Genomic DNA, 20,890 nt, shown 5'->3' on the forward strand with positions numbered 1-20,890 from the left:
GCATAAATATGCTTTTAAGACAGGAGTGAGCCTTACAAACTTTATGAGGCTAAGCAAACTAAGAGTAATCAATACAGTGTAAATACTGGTGAAAATAAATGTTTAATGTTTTTTTTTTTTTAATAGAGGAAACTGTTAAATTTTTACATCTACATTTTCATAATTTTGCAGCACGGTGGCTCAGTAGTTAGCACTGTTGCATCACAGCAAGAAGGTCACTGGTTTGAGTCCTTGCTAGGCCAGTTGGCATTTCTGTGTGAAGTTTGCATGTTCTCCCGGTGTTTGTGTGCTCCGGTTTCCCCCAAAGTCCAAAGATATGCGCCATAGGTGAATTGGGTAAGCTGAATTGTCCATAGTGTGTGTGTGTGTGTGTGTGTGAATGAGTGTGGATGGTTGTTTCCCAATACTGGGTTGCGGCTGGAAGGGTCTCCACAGCATAAAACATATGCTGGAATAGTCAGCAGTTCATTCTGCTGTGGTGACCTCTGAAAAGGACAATTAATGAAGTAATTTACATAATTTCATTTTTAACTCCCTGCAGTTCCATCATGAACCCCTAGGGGAATTAAAGATACACCAGGAAATTTTGGACATGATCATGCAAGAAAAAATATTGAATCATAGGCATGATTTATTTATTTATTAGTTTTTACTATATTAGTTTTTATTTATTGGTAATTTACTAGGTAATGTGCTTGATTAATTCCATAATTTTCCCTTCACTTGATCCTAAATCTTGAGATTCTTTCTTCTTCTGAACACAAAGAGAGATATACTGAAGAATACTGGAAAAAACAGCCACTGGCTTCCATTATTTATTTTTTTTGTTCCTAAATTTTAAAAAGTGCAGGGTTCCACACAATTCCTCCATGTTGTCACAACACAAATCGATTAAGTTAACTTCATAGTTTTTACAAATTTAAGTAGTTGAAACATAAAACATTAAAGGTGCAGTAGGTGATCTGCCTAAATGCTAACTGGTTAGCTTAGTATCTTTCAAATACAATCCCTCCACTGTCGTCCAAAGCCATGCCTCCTGAAATCACGCACGATAAAGATGACAGAGACCCACTAGATCATGTCATTTGCCAGTTAGAAAAACATATAGTACTTTATAATACTACAATTCTGAATAAAAAACTGTATTATATCTGGCACGTTTGTCATCACTCTCTCATCAATCTCACTCCTCAGTCTCACTCCCTCACACACTTTGTCTCAAAGTGACTATTGATTTACTGTTATTACTAAGCCCTACTTGCATGCTATTTACCACGGGGGCCCGTCACAGGTCGTCATTGTTCAAAAATGATCCAATGTGAAAAACCAAGTTCACCTCAGTAGCAGGCTAGGCAGAATAGCGCTATTTATCAATGTTTTGTTGTTAAACTAAATAAAAATCTACATTATCGATGATGTAAAAGGTCCTAATGAAACTTCGCTAGAAGATTTCAGTGGCTGAACAACACTTCTGTGCATATAACCCATTCATAACAACAAAATCTACACAAGCTTTGTGTGACAAAAATAGTTTTAAAACATAACATAACCTGTCTAAAAGAAATACTTCAGCCATGGTGTCATCCTTCCTCCAGCGTGCAAAAGTAACTCCAATATTGATTCAGGATTTTAAAAAGTTTTGATTCAGCATGTTTTTAGTGCTGTCACATGTGACCGTGGCCCGCGTGAATGCGCATTGGCGGATCTGTATGAAAGGGTGCGCAGTTGTTTAAATTTACATTTGCTGACAGACAGTTTGGGCTACTTATCAGAATTTTGTGAATTATCGCCCCGAATATATTTAATTGGATGAACATTTTTTAGTTTTATGCCTTACCCAGAATATAAAAATAGATATAAATACATTGTTTACTTTAATCAGTACTATTGGAATGTAAAGAGACTATAAACCAGCACAACAAAAAAAATGTTTCTGAAGACAATCACCTCCTGCAAGGTGGGTGTCCCAATAAGACAATAAGTTGTCCCAAAAAAACAAAAGAATTGTGTGGTTTCAGCTAATTTTAAATAAGTAGTTTGAACAAGCGGCATTTTAAGTGTACTATGGAAACCTTTGGCTGTTTTTTAAAACTCCCAAATAGTACTGGTGTGATTCGATAACACTGCTGTTCATTTTCAGTAGATTCATTAGTTGTTTAGAAAGTTATGTTCACATGAAAATAAAAAAGAACTGCTCATGATGTCAGCTAAGTGACCTGATTTAGGCACTATCAAGTTGGTACAGCTGAACTGTTGAAATTGCCAAACGACTTTGGAAAGTGAAGATGGCTGGCAGTATTTATTTAGTCTTATAAACACAGATGTTATTAAGATGCCTTCCGATGTGAAGCCACCACTCTAATATTTCTGGTAAAGATTCCAGTGTCGCCTTACACTCATTGCACATTGTTTTGGAGTGCAGTAATGTTGCCGGACTGTGGATTGAGGCCCAAGTTTTTGGTATCCCTATAAACCTTGACTCCTCCTCTGTAGAGTTCATGTGTGTTACCACTGGAGCCTCTTCTAAGTAGTGATCACCATTCTTCACACTAAAGAGGGAATGACCCAATAACAACAATCTACTGATCTCAGACTTGTCCTTTCTTTGATGTATCACCCACTGACATCCTTTTCCAGTAGCCAAGCTCCTCCTAGGTACTTTTCCACCTCATCTGGCCTGCCACGAAGCCTGGAGAGTGGATGGAGCAGGGACCTAAAAAGACAGGTCACAAGAGGAGTGAATGCCCCAAACTGTGGTGCCAACTGATAGAGGTCCTCGGATTGATCTTCTGATGCAGAACTTTCCCATTTGCTCCACTGTAGATAGCCTTTATATGCAAGGTTATCTGAAACAGTCTCAGACCATGGAAGGCTCCCCATTAGCATGGCATAGATTAAAATGCCCAAGGCCCAGCTGTCTGTACTGGGATCCACAGACACCAAAATCCTTTGGGTCTTGCCAAAGTCCACATTTGGGTTGTTCCCATTGTCATCCACACCTGTGTCACCTGAATTGCTTTCCACCTTTTTCCTTGCTATCTCGGCCTCAGGTGTGCAGTATGGGGAGCTGTACCACACACATGGGACTCTATTTCCTGCAGCTTTCACCATGCCAAAATCACCCAGCTTGACCCAGCGGCAGTCTCGATCACATAGAAAGATGTTCTCTGGCTTGACATCACGATGGACAAAGCCAAGGGAATGGAGGTGAGAGAGGGCACTGCTGATCTGAGAAGCCACTCCCTGGGCACGGTTCTCTTTCAGACCAACCTGCAATCAAGAAATCAAGAATGCACTTAAGAAAGGGGTGTCCAATTTGAGCTTTGCTGTGCAGTAGGAATGGACATCCCTTTTTTAAGTACTTCAGACTTTAATGGATTAAAGCAGTGATGACAAACTCAGTTCGTGGAGGGCCACGGCTCAGAGATTAGTTCCAACCCTGCTTCAACACACTTGCGTCTATGTTTCAAACAAACTTGAAGGACTTAATTAGTTTGATCAGGTGTCTTTAATTGGAGTTAGCCTAGAGAATTGGGAAGCCTGGTTTCCTTCAAGGTTTTTTTCCTTCACTTTGTCAATTGGTGAAGTTTGTTCCTCGCCACTGTTGCCACTGGCTTGCTTGGTTTGGGACTTGTTGAGCTGCATATTGATGGACTTGCTCTTCAGTGATTGGACTTTCAGCAGTGAAATTTAAACCACACTTAACTGAACTAAACTGAATTTAAACTCTGAAAATTGGACTGACACATTCAAGATTCACACAAGATTCAAGAAACACTTGAGTACTTTTTTTGAGATTTTAACAGATTTGTGTGTGTTAAGCATCACTTAAGACAATGTTAGTACCTGTAAACTTTAATTGTGGGGTAAACTGGATAATTTTGAGCTTTTGTCAGCTAAGTTCATCTTCTGGGTTTAAAATTATTTTAAAATTAAAACAGCAAGTGAAGTGATGATGCGTCGGTTTCTCATTATTATTTATAGCAGAGTTTTCTTATCCTATGAGAAGACCTTGCTTCTTAATTATTCATGACTGCACATGCTTTACGAAAACAAGGCAGACCTGCCAGTGCCAAGCTGTGTGACCCTATGTTGATGACTTGGTGAGACCGCGTCCACGGACCCACAGCACACAGTATTTAGCCGTTCATGGAGGGTTGTATGTGTTTGTTTCCATGATCCACGGGGTTTGTTGCGTGTTTTTCCCCGCGATCCTGTCAGGGCTGATACAGCAAAGCTGTTTGTGTGCAGCAAGCGTTTTTGTCGGGAGAGCAGTATGAGAATTGAAGAATGGCAGACTTTGTCTTTTATCAGTGGAGTTCGTTCACATTTAGACACATCGCCGTGCTGCTGTGTTCGCCTAAATCCTCCAGATTACCAGCAGGGCTAATAGTTGAAATAGACAGGGCAAGAGACCTCCTGCACTGAGTCTGCATTCAGACCCAGGAATTGAGGGAGAAGTCCTCATTTAGTGTTTATATAAACACGATTATCTTTACAATTATATAAATTGTGGTTGTGTGTATATAAAATTATGAATAACAAATGTAGCAGGGCATTAAATTACTGTGTATTTCTTTGCATTTGAACTTTGTAAACTATAAAATCATGCATCACCTTATGGTTTTGGTCTCATTTTGTGAGCCGACTGACAACAGTTGTTCGCTCCCCTCCTTCTCCCCTGCTCTGCTGGCCACACCCAATCCTGCCTCTGGTAGCAGAGCTCCACGCCCATTAGGATGCAGTTTTTGAAAAAATTCTGAGGTAGACTTGATCTGGAAGTGGGGGTTTTCATGGCCCTTTAAGCTGCTTTGACTCAATCTACATTGTAAAAATGCTATATAAGTAAACATGAATTAAATTGAATTAAAGCTAAACTCTGCAGAACTGCAGCCCTCCAAGTACTTAGTTTGACACCTTTGGATTAAAGACACTGTCACACTAGACCAGGGGTCACCAACCCTATTCCTGGAGAGCAGATTTCAGTTGCAAGCTTGACCAAACACATCTATCTGTAATTGTCAAGCGCGCTTCAGGTCCTACTTAATTGGCTCAGGTGTGTTTGATCAGTGTTGGAGCTGAACTCTGCTGAAAGGAACTGTAGCTCTCCAGGAACAGGGTTGATGACCTCTGCACTAGACTTTGAGCATGGGAATTTAATTTGAATGAAACAGGTTGATGCAATACTGATAAAATGACTGATTAACCCATATTTACAAATTAGAAAGGTCATCTATTGATCTTCTTTTGGTATCACACATATATGCAAGGTAAATTTGTAGGTCAGAGTTTACCAAAGTTAAACTTAGCTATGCAGTGAAATAGGGGATGAAAATCTTGTACAGGGGTACTACAGGAGCCAACGTGATGCAGAGATTAGCTCCAACTTGCTTCAACACAGAGCTAAACTCTGCAGGACATTGGTTCTCCAGGCCCAAGCTTTGGCACCCTTGGTCTAGTTTGACCGCAGTTTGAGTTGAGGTTTGCAGACCTGTTCCTGGAGATTCAATTTAATTCAATTCATGTTGATTTCTATAGCGCTTTTACCATGTAGATTTTGTCAAAGCAGCTTAACATAGAAGTTCTAGTAAATTGAGACTGTGTCAGTCCAGTTTTCATAATTTAAGTTCAGTTTAGTTCATTTCAGTGTGGTTAAATTTCATTGCTGGAAGTACAAACACTGAAGAGCAAATCCATCGATGTGCAGCTCCACAAGTCCCAAACTAAGCAAGCCAGTGGCAAGGAACACAATTCACTAATTGACAAAAGTGAAGGAAAAAAACCTTGAGAGAAATCAGGCTCAACTGGGCACGACCATTCCTCATCTAGCCAAACTTCCTGTGCGGAGCTGCAGCCTACACTCTCAGAAATAGAGGTATGTGAGCTGGCACTGAGGTGGTACCTTTTCAAAAGGTACACATTTGTACTTTGGTACCTCAAAAGTATATATTAGTACCTACAGATTTTAAGAATAACACTTTTGTACTTTTTAGGTACAAATATGTAACCTTAAGGTATCAATATGGACCTTTTAAAAAGGTACCACTCCAGTGGCAGCTCACATACCTTTATTTCTGAGAGTGTAGGTGAAGAAGGCTGGAGAACACTGTACGTGGAGATGCTGCAGGTGTGAATACTGTACGTCACCGATGGGTGTACAGGCTGGCCCACGAGATCAATTTGAAGACTCATCTGTCACTGTGGTCTTTCAGGAATCTCATGCTCTCCGCTCCTCCATGACCATCACATCCTCTGATATGCTTTGTTTATATCCAATTCCAGTCCGCAAATGCTCCTAACCAAGCTAAGGATGTTAGACATTTAGATTTGTGTTGAATGTATACTTTAACTAGGGATGTTGGACTGTGCATGTCTGTGGCATAATTAGGCAAAAAGTGGTTTTAGGGGCCGCATGATCACACTATTAAAGGAGCTTCTGAAAATCTTCACCCTGGCTCTTATCAGAAAGTTTCATTTCTGTCACATGATACTGCATTTTTGTGTGGACTAATGGCCAAACCATGTAGAAAAAAGTCCAGATTTGAAAATACTTGTGTATGTGTGTGTTGGAGCCATTTCTTTTATTATTATTATGTTTGGATTAAATAGGCTGATTGGATGATATGATTATTGTTATTACTATTAAGTTTAAATTTGATAATTATTGAATTCATGTTGGAGTATTTGCTTTATTGTTTTGATTTTGTGAATGAAGACTTTTATTCTGTTGAAATCAAGATTTAAGGCAGCCAGGTAGTAGGTGGGGCAGGAAGGGAAGAGGGAACAATTTTCAAACCGTGAGTTTGTATGTGGTGACAGGTGCTACTGAGGAGCAATAGAGCTATTTCACTGATTTGATGGCACAAGATGTGATAAAAATAAACGATGAGAAAAGGATTCACAACGGACTCACGCGTCATTGTTTATCCTTACCATGATAGTGGCTTGAAGCAAAAATGCTGCTACAGTGTGAACAGGCCTTAAAGATTTCATTGACTATGTTTTTATGTACATCAGTCTACAATCTAATTTTTTACTGTAATCTGAATAAGACAATAATATGATTAAGGTGTCTACGTGAGTTGCTTTTTGAATGATTCTTTAATGTTCCCATTTAACATGTTATAGTACATAGTTCAATTAACAAAATTATGTCCACGCTAGTTTCCCCCGGCATTTCACCCAGCAACAGTTCGTGTTCATCATGGCGCCATGTGTGATTTTGGGCATTTCGTTTTTAATTTTGCGGCAAGTTCAACTGCAGTTCATTTCTCACACTATGCATGCAAACAGACAATGGCGGATACAAATTCTCAAGCAACAGAGCCCCTCTGATATTTCATTCACTAACTTTCCATGCATGCCCCCCGCGTAATACTTGGAGGTACTTCATAATTAGATTAGATTTTTTAGATTAGATTAGATTCAACTTTATTGTCATTACACATGTACAAGTACAAGGCAACGAAATGCAGTTTAGGTCTAACCAGCAGTGCAATAGCAGCAAGTGCAGGATACAGGTATAAGTTATAAAGTGCAGTTATAGAAAAACTATGGTGATATTTACAGATGGATGTACTATCAACATTATATACAGGTTGTATTAGCTATGAACAGAGATTTGCATAAATGAATATATGTACATGATGCTATTAATAATCAGGAGTGGCAGATAGATAAACATAATTACAAATTACAAATGTCCATGTGCTGTGGGTATGTCCAGTTCAAGTAAATGAATCAGTGCAATGAATATGTGCAAACTTTAAATGTGCAAATGTTAAATAGTGCAGTGATTGTGAGGAGTATAAGTTAGAGGAGTGTGGGGGGTGTATTGGGGGGGCAAAAGAGTCAGTGAGGGGCAGAGTTCAAAAGGGAGACAGCTCTGGGGAAAAAGCTGTTCCTCAGTCTGCTGGTTTTTGTCCGGGGGAGCCTGAAGCGCCTGCCGGAAGGCAGGAGAGAGAACAGTCTGTGAGCAGGGTGAGAGGTGTCCTTAAGAATACTGCGTGCTCGGCGCAGACAGTGTTTCTTCTGGATGTCCTCAATGGCTGGCAGTGTAGTCCCTGTGATGCGTTGGGCAGTTTTCACCACCCGCTGCAGTGCCTTACGCTCAGCAACAGAGCAGCTTCCATACCAGACTGTGACGCAGTTGGTCAGGATGCTTTCTATTGTGCAGCGGTAGAAGTTCACCAGGACGGCTGATGAAAGCTGGTTCTTCTTAAGTTGCCTCAAGAAGAATAGGCGCTGATGAGCCTTCTTGACCAGGCTGAAGGTGTTAGTGGTCCAGGAAAGGTCCTTTGAGATGTGGGTCCCCAGGAACTTGAAGGATGAGACAGGCTCAACGGCCATCCCATTAATGTGGATGGGATCATGCGAGCCTGTTCGTCCCTTCCTGAAGTCCACAATGAGCTCCTTGGTCTTGCTGGTGTTAAGGAGCAGATTATTGTCGGTGCACCAAGTGGCCAGATGCTGTATCTCCTCCCTGTAGGCAGTCTCATCATTATTGCTGATTAGACCAATCACTGTGGTGTCATCTGCAAATTTGATGATGGTGTTGGATCTGTTCACAGGCCTACAGTCGATGGTAAAAAGGGAGTAGAGGAAGGGGCTCAGCACGCAGCCCTGTGGTACACCAGTGTTGAGTGTGATGGTGGTGGAGCAGATGTGGCCTGATCTAACATTCTGAGGTCTGTTAGTCAGAAAGTCCATAACCCAGTTGCAGAGAGACGTGTTGATATCCAGGTCTCTGAGTTTGATCAGTAACTTAGAGGGTATGACAGTGTTGAATGCTGAGCTGAAGTCAACAAACAGCATTCGTGCATAAGTGTTTTTATTGTCCAGGTGTGTGAGTACAGAGTGCAGTGCTATGGAGACGGCATCTTCTGTGCTCCTGTTGCCACGGTAGGCAAACTGATGTGGGTCCAGTGTGGATGGCAGAGAGTCTTTCAGATGTGCCAGGACCAACCGCTCAAAGCACTTCATGATGATGGGTGTGAGTGCTACAGGGCGGTAGTCATTCAGGCATGTTGGGCTGGAGTGTTTGGGCACCGGCACAATAGAGGTGGTTTTAAAGCATGTTGGCACAGTTGCTAGGTTAAGTGACAGGTTGAAAATGTCTGTGAATACCCCAGTGAGCTGTTCTGCACATGCTTTGAGGACGCGCCCAGGGATACCGTCTGGTCCAGCAGCCTTACGCACATTGATCCGACTCAGTGCGGTGTAGACTTCTGAGGAGGTGAGTGTGATAGGTGAGTGGTCGGTTGAGGTAGTGTTCCTGGTGTAGGGTTCTGTATTGTCTCTTTCAAAGCGGGCATAAAAGTCATTTAGCTCGTTCAGGAAGGAGACATTTGTGGCTGTGGGGGTGGACTGGCTGGGTTTGTAGTTGCTGATGGCCTGGATGCCCTGCCACATGCGCCGAGGATCAGAGTTGGAAAAGTGCTCCTCTAGCTTTAGCTTGTAGCAGTGCTTGGCCTTTTTGATGCCCCTCTTCAGATTAGCCCTGGAAGTGCTGTAGGCCTGTGCATCCCCTGATCTGAATGCAGTGTTGCGTGCCTTCAGCAGGAGGCGCACCTCCTTGTTCATCCATGGCTTTTGATTTGGGTATGTGGTGATCTGTTTCTGGGTTGTAACACTGTCTATGGTGGTGTTGATATATTCCAGAACAGAGGAAGTGTAACTGTCAATGTCTGTGTGAGAGCCACATGTGGCCTGGGAAGCAAACATACTCCAGTCTGTGTGTTCAAACCTGTCCTGGAGTGTGGAGTCCACCCCCGCTGGCCACACTTTGATGGTCCTTACTGATGGCTTCACACGGTTGACGATGGGTGAGTATTTGGGGGTGAGAAACAAACAAAGGTGATCTGATTGACCCAAGTGGGGGAGGGGGGGTCACAGCATATGCTTCAGCCATGTTTGTGTAAACTTGGTCTAAAGTTTTGTTTCCCCTTGTGTGGCAGAAAATGTTCTGATGGAATTTGGGGAGCACTGTCTTTAAGTTTGAGTGATTAAAATCCCCCGCAACAATAAAAGCAGCCTCCGGGTGAGCAGTCTGTTGTTTGCTGATGGCTGCATGCAAGTTCATTCATAGCAAGCTTGGCATCAGCGTCGGGAGGGATATAAGCAGCAGTTATTATGGTGGAGGTGAACTCCCGTGGCAGATAAAACGGTCTACATTTAACCATTAGAAATTCCAGGTTAACAGAGCAATGTCTCCCAACGACGACAGAGTTTGTGCACCAAGCTTTGTTAATATAAATGCATAATCCTCCGCCTCTGGTCTTACCGGAGTCATCCGCCGTTCTGTCTGCTCGGAATGTTTGATGCTCCGTTAGCGATATAGCGTTGTCTGGTATCCCGCTGTTTAGCCATGTTTCTGTGAAAATCATGACATTACAGTTCCATAATCTTTTGCTGTGGTTGATGCGCAGTCGAATCTCATCCATTTTGTTCACCAGTGACCGTACATTGGCGAGAAAGATGCTGGGTAAAGAGAGCCGGTGTGGTGTTAGCTTTAGCTTAGCTCTTAGCCCGCCGCGCTTCCCCCGTCTTTGTTTACGTTCTCTGCGCCGCCTTCGAGCACTTCCGCCCGGCCGTGTAGGGCTGTGAGGCCCGGGTGTTCTGGCGATCTCAGGGATGAGTCGAAGATTGTTAATAAAACTGTCCGGAGTGCACAAACCAATATCCAAGATGTCCTGTCGGGTGTACGATGTAAAGGCACTGCTGTTCTGTACGAACAGACCCGAAATGAGCAGGAATAATACCGCAAAATTGCAGAAACTGGAGAGACGCTGGGCTTCGCGAACTGAACGCGCCGCCATCTTGCCGTCAAAAAAAAAAAAAAAAAAATGTCCATTTGTCCATTTGGACAAAAAATAATGTTTAAAAATAATTATTATTAAAAATTAAAAATTATTATTAAAAATAATTAATAATTATTATTAAAAATAATGTTTAAAAATAATTATAAAAATAATAAAATAACAAAAAAATAATGTCCATTTCCTCCAGAATTTCCCGCTCGCATCAAAAATGTGTGTTTTTGCTTGAAGCCATTCTCATTTGTTTGTTGTTCAAAGCCTAACAACTTCCTTTTGTGCATCCTGTTGCAAAATGTAGCGAAAAGTAATACAAAACGGTAATAATTTGATTAAGCTGTTTACAAATCTGTGCTGCACTTCAATAATGTGACTAAAACAGTAATTCTCCACGTGTCTTAATTCGATTCCTGTTTAGTTAGATTATGACTTTAGTCAAAATATAAGGTCATCAAAAATCTCTGTTTACATGATAGACTCTTAATCAGACAATGGTCTTAATCGCATTAAAATAGGAGTATTGGTGTCCATGTAAACAGACTTATTGGCTGTTTCTCAATATGCATTCTTCAGTGATCTTGCGTCTTCACGTTCTCATGTAACATCATAATCAACCGCCAAAGTTCAATTCCAAAACTCTGCAAGAACGGATGACACGTAAGAGTTCCCAGATGTGTTCTTGGTTTTAAGGATGCACCGATGCAAACTTGAGCACCGAACTCGCTCTAGACATCCCAGAAGTCATTGCTGCTGAATAAAGAAGGTGGGAAGCACAGCATTTTATACAGATTTATTATTCAAGTTCAGAGATATAACTTGTTTATCTCAGGAGTTTTCCTAAATTAGACGGTGGAAGTAATCCAAACAAGTCGCTTAATGCTTGTTTAGTTGAAATTAAAGCCTGGATGCGACATAATTATCTTAAACTGAATAGTTCTATAACCAAGGTTTTATTGATTGGCACTCCTTCTAACAACAAGAGGTATAGTAAATTCGCATTAATGGTTTATTGGTCTGTCTTATCACCATCTCATAGGTCTCATATTGATTGTAAGACATCGATTTTAACATATAAAGCGGTTCATGGTTCTGCTCCTGGTTACATTTGTGATTTGATATCTATTTCTTTTGCTTCTCTCTGTTTTTTACGCTCTGCTTCGGGCCCTACACTGTTTCAGCCTCGTTGTAAACTCAGCACCATGGGAGGTAGGCAGAGATGTATAGTAATGAAGTATAACTATTTCACTACTGTACTTAAGTACTAAAAGGCTGTATCTGTACTCTACTGGAGTATTGTTTTATTCTCCTTCTTCCACTTTTACTTCAGTACATATTTTCGAGGAGTTTAATACTTTTACTCCGATAGATTTTTTTATGTGCTGCATAGTTACTCGTTACAATTATAAAAATCTTACGAATCATTCCAAACCCACATTATCACTGCCAGGGCAGCAGATGGCTGTGTCACAGGTTTGAAGATGCTGGCTCGTCATCATTCAGACGATCAAAGAAGACAGCGCTGCCTACCTGCATTAAGAGCACTTTAGTTTGTTTTCGACATGGAAAACCCAGAAATTCCACCTTCAACTCCTGCACTTTCAGCTGTTTGTGGCAATGAGGAAGAAGACCACTCATGGCACTATTTAGAGTCCATGTTAGCATAATTACATATCACAATACCTGTACTTTTACTTTCAGTATTTGAGTAGTAAAATTTAAAATAAACTACTTGCAATACTTAACTTTCACTTAAGTATGGTGCTTACTTAAGTACTTTCACTTAAGTATGGTGCTTAAAGTGCACTTCAACTTATACTTAAGTGCCTTTTTTGATAGAGCACTTGTACTTTTATTCAAGTCTGAGTCTCTAGTACACATCTCTGGAGGCAGGGCATTCTCTTACCGTGCACCCAAACTATGGAATGTTTTTCCTACAAACATTAACAATGCTGGTTCCTTGGACTGTTTTAAGAAGCTACTTAAAACTCATCTTTTTAGGACTGTTTTTAATTTGATATCTTTTTTTATTCTCACTGTTCCTTTATTGTTTTATTGTGCTTTGTTGTTTTTTACTGTTTCGGGGCTGAGAAAAGTGCATTATAAATAAAATATATTATTATTATTATTATTATTATTATTATTATTATTACTATTATCTTTATTATTATTATTAAGTAAACATTAGCATGAAAATCTTAATAACGTTAAAGACATACATTAAGGGTGTTAATTTGCTGAAATTCGTATTAAAATCTGTTTTATTTCTTTTGTGCAAAGTATATTTTTAAGGTTTTTGTGCATGTTATATATATATTGAAATATGGAAAAAAAACTATAAATTGTTGTATGAATGCTGTAATGTTTCAATAATTTTCCGTTAAAAATGCGTAAACGTCATGTGACCATCAGGAAGAACGCGGCATCTCTTTTCTCAGAAGAAGCATTATGTTCTCGGAGTCTCCCAAGTTCGTTCTCCTAAGGTGACTTGGCAAGACTGCTCTTCACAAGAACGCTAGTCCATTCTCTGCATTTTTGGAATGCAGGACAGTGGCCCTCCAGGAACAAGTTTGGACATCCCTGATTTAATGGGTTTTACAGATCAGATGACATGTTTAATTTCAGTCATCATGAACAGTCATTGTTTAGATGCATGAAACGTATGTCAAGCTTTTACCAACCTCAGGAATGATGACATCAAAGAGGTCACCGTAAAGGCAGGGCTGCTGGGCGAATACATAGTGAGTGGGAGTGGAGAAAGCGATACCCATAGCTGAGGTAAGTGAGGGGTGCTTGCAGAAGGCCAAAGAGAGATTATACTCCCTCAGAAATGACAGGAGACAGGTGGAGTCTCGCAGGAAAAACTTAAGGGCCATTGGGGTTCCTAGATTTCAAAGCAGATTTAGAGAAATAATCAGTCACAGATACAGAAAGAAAAATGCAGTATACACCATTTAGATGTGGCGATGTCATTGGCCCATGAACATTTCCTGCTTGTTGTCAAACTTTTTTATAACTGTAAAAAGAGGCAGCTTAATCAGATTTTAATGTTAAAACAGCCGTCATAACATTGTTTATCAATATTTGGACTTTTTTTGGGATTCTTTGACATTCTTGGGAAATGAAAAATGCAATCCAGGAAATATTAGGACCATTGTTATTGTTTACATTCCTCAAAATGGTCGATATAGTAATAGAGTATTGTTTTCAGAAATGGAATCAGTTGAAGGAAACTAAAAATATGAAAGGGCTGTCATCATTTACCTCTCTTTTTGTGCACGGCTAGCATGACTTTGCCATATGAACCCTCTCCAAGAAGTTTAATAACTTGGAAGTGATCTAATGGCTCCATTGTTTCTAGAGACTGAACTGTTAAATGGCACAGCTCATCCAAAAGTCTTGTGGCAGCCTGCAACAAGTGAAACAAGAGTGTGAGGTTTGCAATTGGATATACCTCAAATGTTTAACCCCAAAATGTAGTTAGAGTTAAAATTGTCAAAATATAATAAATACAGATATTTTACATTGTGGTCAGTCCACTCCCACATGGAAAGAACTTATAGGAGGATATATGCACATATATGAAGCCTATATGCAGTATATATGCACATATATGATAATATATATTCTGAATAAATGTGTATTTATGCCACATATAGACAAAATTGAGGTGCATATATGTGCATATACAGGCCATATATGTAGCTCTCCTGTATTGCTTCTTTATATCCACATTCTGTATAAGTCCTATATGTACACTGTAAAACCCAAAAGTCAATGTGTTCATGTGGGTTTTTTCCGGGTGCTCTGGTTTCCCCCACAGTCCAAAGACATGTGGTATAGGTGAATTGGGTGAGCTAAATTTTCAATAGCAGTGGTGCTCAACCCTGTTCCTGGAGATCGACCTTCCTGCAAAGTTCAGCTCCAACCCTAATCAAACACACCTGAACCAATTAATTAGGACCTGAACAGCACTTGATAATTACAGGCAGGTGTGTTTGATATGGGTTGCAAATGAAATCTGCAGGTAGGTCGATCTCCAGGAACAGGGTTGGTCACCCCTGGTCTGTGTGTGAACGAGTGCGTATGGATGTTTCCCATTGATGGGTTGCAGCTGGACAGGCATCCGCTGCGTAAAACATATGCTGGATAAGTTGGTGGTTCATTCCACTGTGGCGACCCCTGATTAATAAAGAGACTAAGCTGAAAAGAAAATGAATGAATGAATTTCTACATGGGCTTTTATTTATGTTGTCTAGCAGCTATGGATTTTAATAATTTTACTAATACATAGGTAAACTTATAGGAGAACATATAGGTGTATATACTGTATGTACATATAATATAGGAATACGGCCAATTTTATATACAGGTATGTCACATATATCAAAACCTATATTAAAACATATTTGTTTATATAGGTTCTTTCCGTGTGGGCTGGTTTGTCCAGTAATCCCATACTACACATACATGACGTTCTTGATGCACATGCTGGAATTTATTTGGTAAATGTGTTTTTATTGTTGTTTAGCAAACAGGCAGCTAGCTCTCTACAACTCTCACATGGTCACCCACTAAAGCTAAGCTAAGTACCTGGATGGGAGATCCCCCTGGGAAAACTAGGTTGCTGACGGAAGTGGTGTTATTGAGGCCAACATGGGCGCTAAACCTGCGGTCTGTGTGGGTCCTAACGGCCCAGTATAGAGAAGGGGACACTGTACTGTCAGTGAGTGCCTTCTTTCAGAAGAGACGTTAAACTGAGGTCCTGACTCTCTGTGGTCGTTAAAAATCCCAGGATGTCCTTCAAAAAAAGAGTAGGGGTTTAACCACGGCATCCTGGCCAAATTTGCCCACTGGCCTCTGTCCATCATGGCCTCCTAACCATCCCCATATCATAATTGGCTTCATCACTCTGTCTCCTCTCCATCAATCAGCTCGTGTGTGGTGTGAGGTCTGGTGCAATATGGCTGCCGTCGTGTCATCCAGGTGGATGCTGCACACTGGTGGTGGATGAGGAGATTGCCCCATTGTGTAAAGCGCTTTGAGTGTCTAGAAAAGTGCTATATAAATAATTATTATTTATACAAACTTTTTCTTATTGAATAAAATGTTTATCCAACTCAGTTGTGCACAATTTCTAAGCGTATGAAAATAGGTGGACAGAAATAGTTTCCATACTTTGTTTTTTGATATCTGCCTTGTCATATGAGTTCTCACTATAGCTGCCAACAGGGGACCAGTACTACAAAAGGCCATGTTGAATGCAAATAGGATCTAGCTGGATCAGAGATGTGTGATGAGGGTCTGTCATTGCATACTATTATAAGGTCGCTACAGCGAAAGGGTGATTTGGGGCTTCTTAGGATTGTGTATTCTGTCAACGCATCTTAACTGTCCCAAGACAGCTGTGGTTCACTAATAGTTTTGGTAACTGATCAAATATTATACATAGTTTAGATAGAGAAGCTGTTTTTGGTTGTTTATGGGATTTTAGATGGAGGATATAGTTAATCTCTTTAGTAAAGCAGTTCGGGTTGATGTAGAAGGGATAGAGTGTTGCATAAGAGGGGATAAAGTGCACCTGTTGGGCTTTGATTGTGCGAGGACAGACAGTTTGTGTTTAGTTAACCCCTTGTCAAGAACAGCACAACTGGCAGCACATCGAAGTGCTTCAGGATTAGTTGTGAATGTTGTAAATTGCTGAGTTACATAACATGCTCTTAAAATCTTTTCAGGTATGTCATGATGTGTAACTGGTAATAGGTAATAAGTTTACGATTGCAATCTGACCTTGTGTTTACACTCACTTTTGTACTTTACATTCATTCTTTTTCCTTCGGTTTAGTCCCTTTACCACAGCGGAATGAATCGCCAACTTATCCAACATATGTTTTACACAGCGGATGCCCCTCTAGCTGCAACCTAGTACAGGGAAACACCCAAACCCTCTCACATTCACGCTTATTCAATTCACCTATAGCGCATGTCTTTGTACTGTAGGGCAAACTGGCACCCGGAGGAAGTATAATAGAACATGCAAACTCCACACAAAAATGCCAACTGACCCAGCTGGGACTTGAACCAGTGACCTTCATGCTGTGAGGCGACAGTGCTAACCACTAAGCCACTGTGTCACCACTTTTACACTTTTACATATACTTAATATTTCTGATCTCACAATCTGGACTTTTATCCTGAGAATTCCCAGCAGACACACAGGGTCATAAGACATCAATATTAGGTAAGATTTAGGTCACCAGCGTCTAAGGACAATGTTAATTTGATGACAATAATGACATGAAATGACGGTGATATTTTGTTAATTTTAGGTTGTGTTGAAAAGTGACCAAAATCCAACATCGAGCCAATATCTTAAACATATTGACGTCAAATACTGTCATTTATTCGACCGGTATGGTAACCAAAATCCAACGTATGATACATGTCATAGTGGTAACGTCCACACAACATCAACCTGTAACATCAATAGACGTTGATATTTTGTTGTTTTTAGGTTGTGTTGGAAAGTAACCAAAATGAAACATCTGTCCGACATTGGCCTGATGCTGCACCTGCTTTGAATGTTATCACTCAATTGAATGGGCGTTATCAGTGGTTATTAGCTGATAGATATGAGCCAGTAAGGGCCTTCCACGCCTACTGGTAGGCTCAGAAGGCTGTTATAAACCATCCACATGGTTAATCAGCTATACTAACAGAGAAAAATCCAGATCTTTTTTTTCATTACTGTGACGGTTGGGCTCAGGGTGGGGATAGAAGTTAATAAAATACAATTAATGGGAAATTTAATAAATAATATAAATAATTCTCATTAACTACCAGGCACAATCGTATGTGATCTATAGCTGATTAACTATGTGGATGGATGATAACAGCCTTCTGAGCCTTATAGTAGGCACAGAAGGCCCCCATACTGGTACATATCTATCAGCTGATAACCACTGATTCAACACCCATTCAATCGAGCCATAGCATTCGAATTGACTGGGCGTTGGGTTCCAATTGTTGAATCAATCCAATTTTCATTTCCATACAAAATTCAACGGCCCCCGACGTTGGTGTACAAAGTCAATCTGACGCCATGTTGATGTCTTGTGCTTGCTGGGTTAATTGTGACTTTGTAAACAGCAAAATTGCAAGATACAAACTGTGAAAAATAAAGTCAGATCTGTAAAAGAGCTTACAAACAAGTATTTTTGAAATAAATTAAATCCAGTTCTAGAAAAGTTTAACATTTGAAATAATCTGAGTTTATAATTGAGTTTATGTGTAACATGGATTTTTTTAAGCATTGTTATTTTAACTACAATTCATAATTTGTCACATTTTTTAAGTTGTAAGGAATGATATTAATTTTTATCTTTGTTATTCGTTCTATTATTTATTTCCATATCATTTGTCATTTATCCTTTATATTTGACAAATAGGCTTTCATATCTCACAATCATAACTTCTCTTAATTGCAACTTTGTTTCTATATTTTTGTTTATTTATTTGTTTATTATTAACCCTTTAAATACCCCACCAAAAAAAAAACATGTTTAGATTGCATTTCTTAACTCCTAATGTCGATAGTTGACGCATTTTTTTCAACACATCCCATAATTTCTAAAATATCAACCTCTACCAAATGGTTGATATGTCGGTTTATGGTAAAAGTACTGGAATTAATACATATACTATGAAAAATCTGAAAATATTAAGTGTAAGACCAATTTATTTAAAAACCTAATCAAAATAAAACATTTATGAAAACTAAATCATCTTTATTTTTTGAAGTACATTTTTTAAGTATTACAGATTCTCATTTAACATATTTACTTGTTACTTTGTTGTTGTTGTTTTTTTACAATAAAACCAAAATCAAGTGTAGTAGTGCAACATGATTATGTTTGTTTGATTTTTTTGTAATGCAACAACAATGCTGTGAGTGTAAACCAGTATTTAAAATGGTCATTCTTTAAATGACTTTAACAGTCATTATTTAAAACAGTCAAAACAGGTCAACCACAATAACAACAATAAAAAAATTATAATAAAAAATAAAAAATAAATAATAATAATAAATATTATGAATATTATTATTATTGTTATTGTTATTATTTTTTTCTGGCAATGTGAGCACCCAAAATAGTATCATCATACCTTTTTACACTTAAGAAAGAACATTGTAGATATTTTCCAAAAGACAAAAGATGTTAAATTGTAATAATATTTCACAATATAGCACTTTTTTTATTTTGCTTTTATCATATTAAGGCAGTGTGGATGAGATTAATCTGATCAACCCTAAAATTGGAACAGTAATGCAGATACGGTATAAACCTACATACACAAATTATTTCAGAAATTATTTCAAGTGAAATAACATACATTAAATAATTTTTTATTTTAAACATGTCATATACATGAGCCATAATCATTGCCTGCATGATCATCAGCCACAGAATAATGCTCCATTTAACAATATGTTGCATACTCCCAGATTGAGTTTAGCATACAGGAATGCAAAATTTGGAAGGACTTACTGTCATGTTTGCTGTTGCTGAAGGCTGAAAGGGAATTTAGAGGTGCGGTTCCCTATTGATCAGACTGTCCATAAACTCTGCTCACTGAAAGCTGCAGGTCAGATGGGCACCAGCAGGTCAAGCAGTCATAAATCAACTTACTGGTTACAGTTACTTTTGCATCTGCGGAGTGTCTTGTGCCTTACGTAGTTCAATACTCTCTCTCTCCAGCCCAATCCTCTAATATACTCACTCATATGCGCTCTTGCTGTCATAACCCCTCCTTTTGGATATAGCAGGCAGTATGTTCTGTATGGTTTGTACAACAGGCAATCAATCACCACTTGTAAAACCTTTAACCTTTTCAGTTCTTTTTCTGACTTCAGTGTCCTCACAAATTGTACCTCATGTCTTATTTTGTGTCTCATTCAAGGCTGTTTAATATAGTCTGATTAATGGACTAAGAAGACAACCTGCTGGTTCATATGTTTTTTTCCGTATCACAGCTTTGACAAATGTGTTATGATTCTGGCCAGCATGATCAATTTCTCTCTGAGCGAGCATGACACATCCAACAGCTGTGAGAGAGCGCTACGCAAAACGCTTGCACCGCAGATCTCGCTTTCTGCTGGACGTGCCAGGTCCTGACTTTTCAGCTTTTTTAGGCTGTCATGTGATAGACTCTGGCGCCTTTTCAACCTGTGCTTTAGCACAAATATCTCATTGGCCAGTTATTCGACAGTTCAGTTTGTCTAATTTACCAATGATTTTGCATTTAGGCATGATGGAGCAAATGGATGGATTTCAAACCAAAATTCATGATGTGAAAAGATTTGATAGTTGTACGGTTGTTGTTCCTAAACGGGCTGGTCAGAGTATTTAAAAGTCTCGTGAAGTGATATAAATTTATCATTTTTGTTTGATGTGTGATGTAATTTCAACATGAAGCATGAAGACAGGGTGGGACATAGTAGCTCCTCCCCTTTTTAATTTAATTATTTATATATATATATATATATATATATACATATATATATATATATATATATACAGACAGCAGAGCGTATATGTGACAGGCTGCACGCATATGTGACAGGATACAGGTTAATCCTCACTGCTGTATGGATATCTGTTATATTAATGTACAAAATAAACATGATTTAACGTCCACAAACTGGGATTGAAGCGTCTTCCTTTATAATTGTTCTGACATGCGGCTGTGCTGATGAAGTAAATCTGAAGTAAATCGCTGTAATTGTGATCACATTTGATGAAGATTGATGATCGTAGCGAACTAAACAGATCTTTTATTCCCGGTTGCTTTGCACACGTCTGGTCTTGTTGATATGATTATACATGAGATTACCGGGACATGTTAATACACGCAGCTGTCAATCAATTCGGTGGGCGGGGGGACTGCACTCTTACGTCAAGTTGCGGTCAGTCTGAAAACCGCTCCAATTGGTCTTTTTTTAGCGCTTTTATGTTGTTAAATTGAAAGAAAAGGACTAGGTGTGTTTATATCACCCCAATATGATGGTCTATACACTA

The 20,890-nt window shown here is 39.3% G+C and overlaps 1 protein-coding gene across 1 annotated transcript; it reads right to left on the reverse strand.

The window, feature by feature from the left end:
* Positions 1-613: 613 nt before the first annotated feature.
* Positions 614-19,715, reverse strand: si:ch211-171h4.3 (serine/threonine-protein kinase SBK1). Its single transcript, XM_056479732.1, has 4 exons — positions 19,361-19,715; positions 14,076-14,220; positions 13,493-13,695; positions 614-3,270 (listed from the first exon to the last, which is right to left on the reverse strand). The coding sequence occupies exons 1-4, from the start codon at positions 19,364-19,366 to the stop codon at positions 2,614-2,616; spliced, it is 1,011 nt and encodes a 336-aa protein (XP_056335707.1). The 5' UTR covers positions 19,367-19,715; the 3' UTR covers positions 614-2,613.
* Positions 19,716-20,890: the final 1,175 nt, after the last annotated feature.

Source organism: Danio aesculapii, chromosome 19, assembly GCF_903798145.1.
Source record: "Danio aesculapii chromosome 19, fDanAes4.1, whole genome shotgun sequence".
NCBI classification, from domain to species: domain Eukaryota; kingdom Metazoa; phylum Chordata; class Actinopteri; order Cypriniformes; family Danionidae; genus Danio; species Danio aesculapii.

Bases quoted from the DNA above. Each gene is read 5' to 3' on its own strand.
- si:ch211-171h4.3 (XM_056479732.1), bottom strand. The intron at 13,696-14,075 runs GTAAATGATGAC...TTTGAAATCTAG, and splicing joins AGCCGTGCACAAAAAGAGAG to GAACCCCAATGGCCCTTAAG. The intron at 3,271-13,492 runs GTTGGTAAAAGC...TCTTGATTGCAG, and splicing joins TTGATGTCATCATTCCTGAG to GTTGGTCTGAAAGAGAACCG.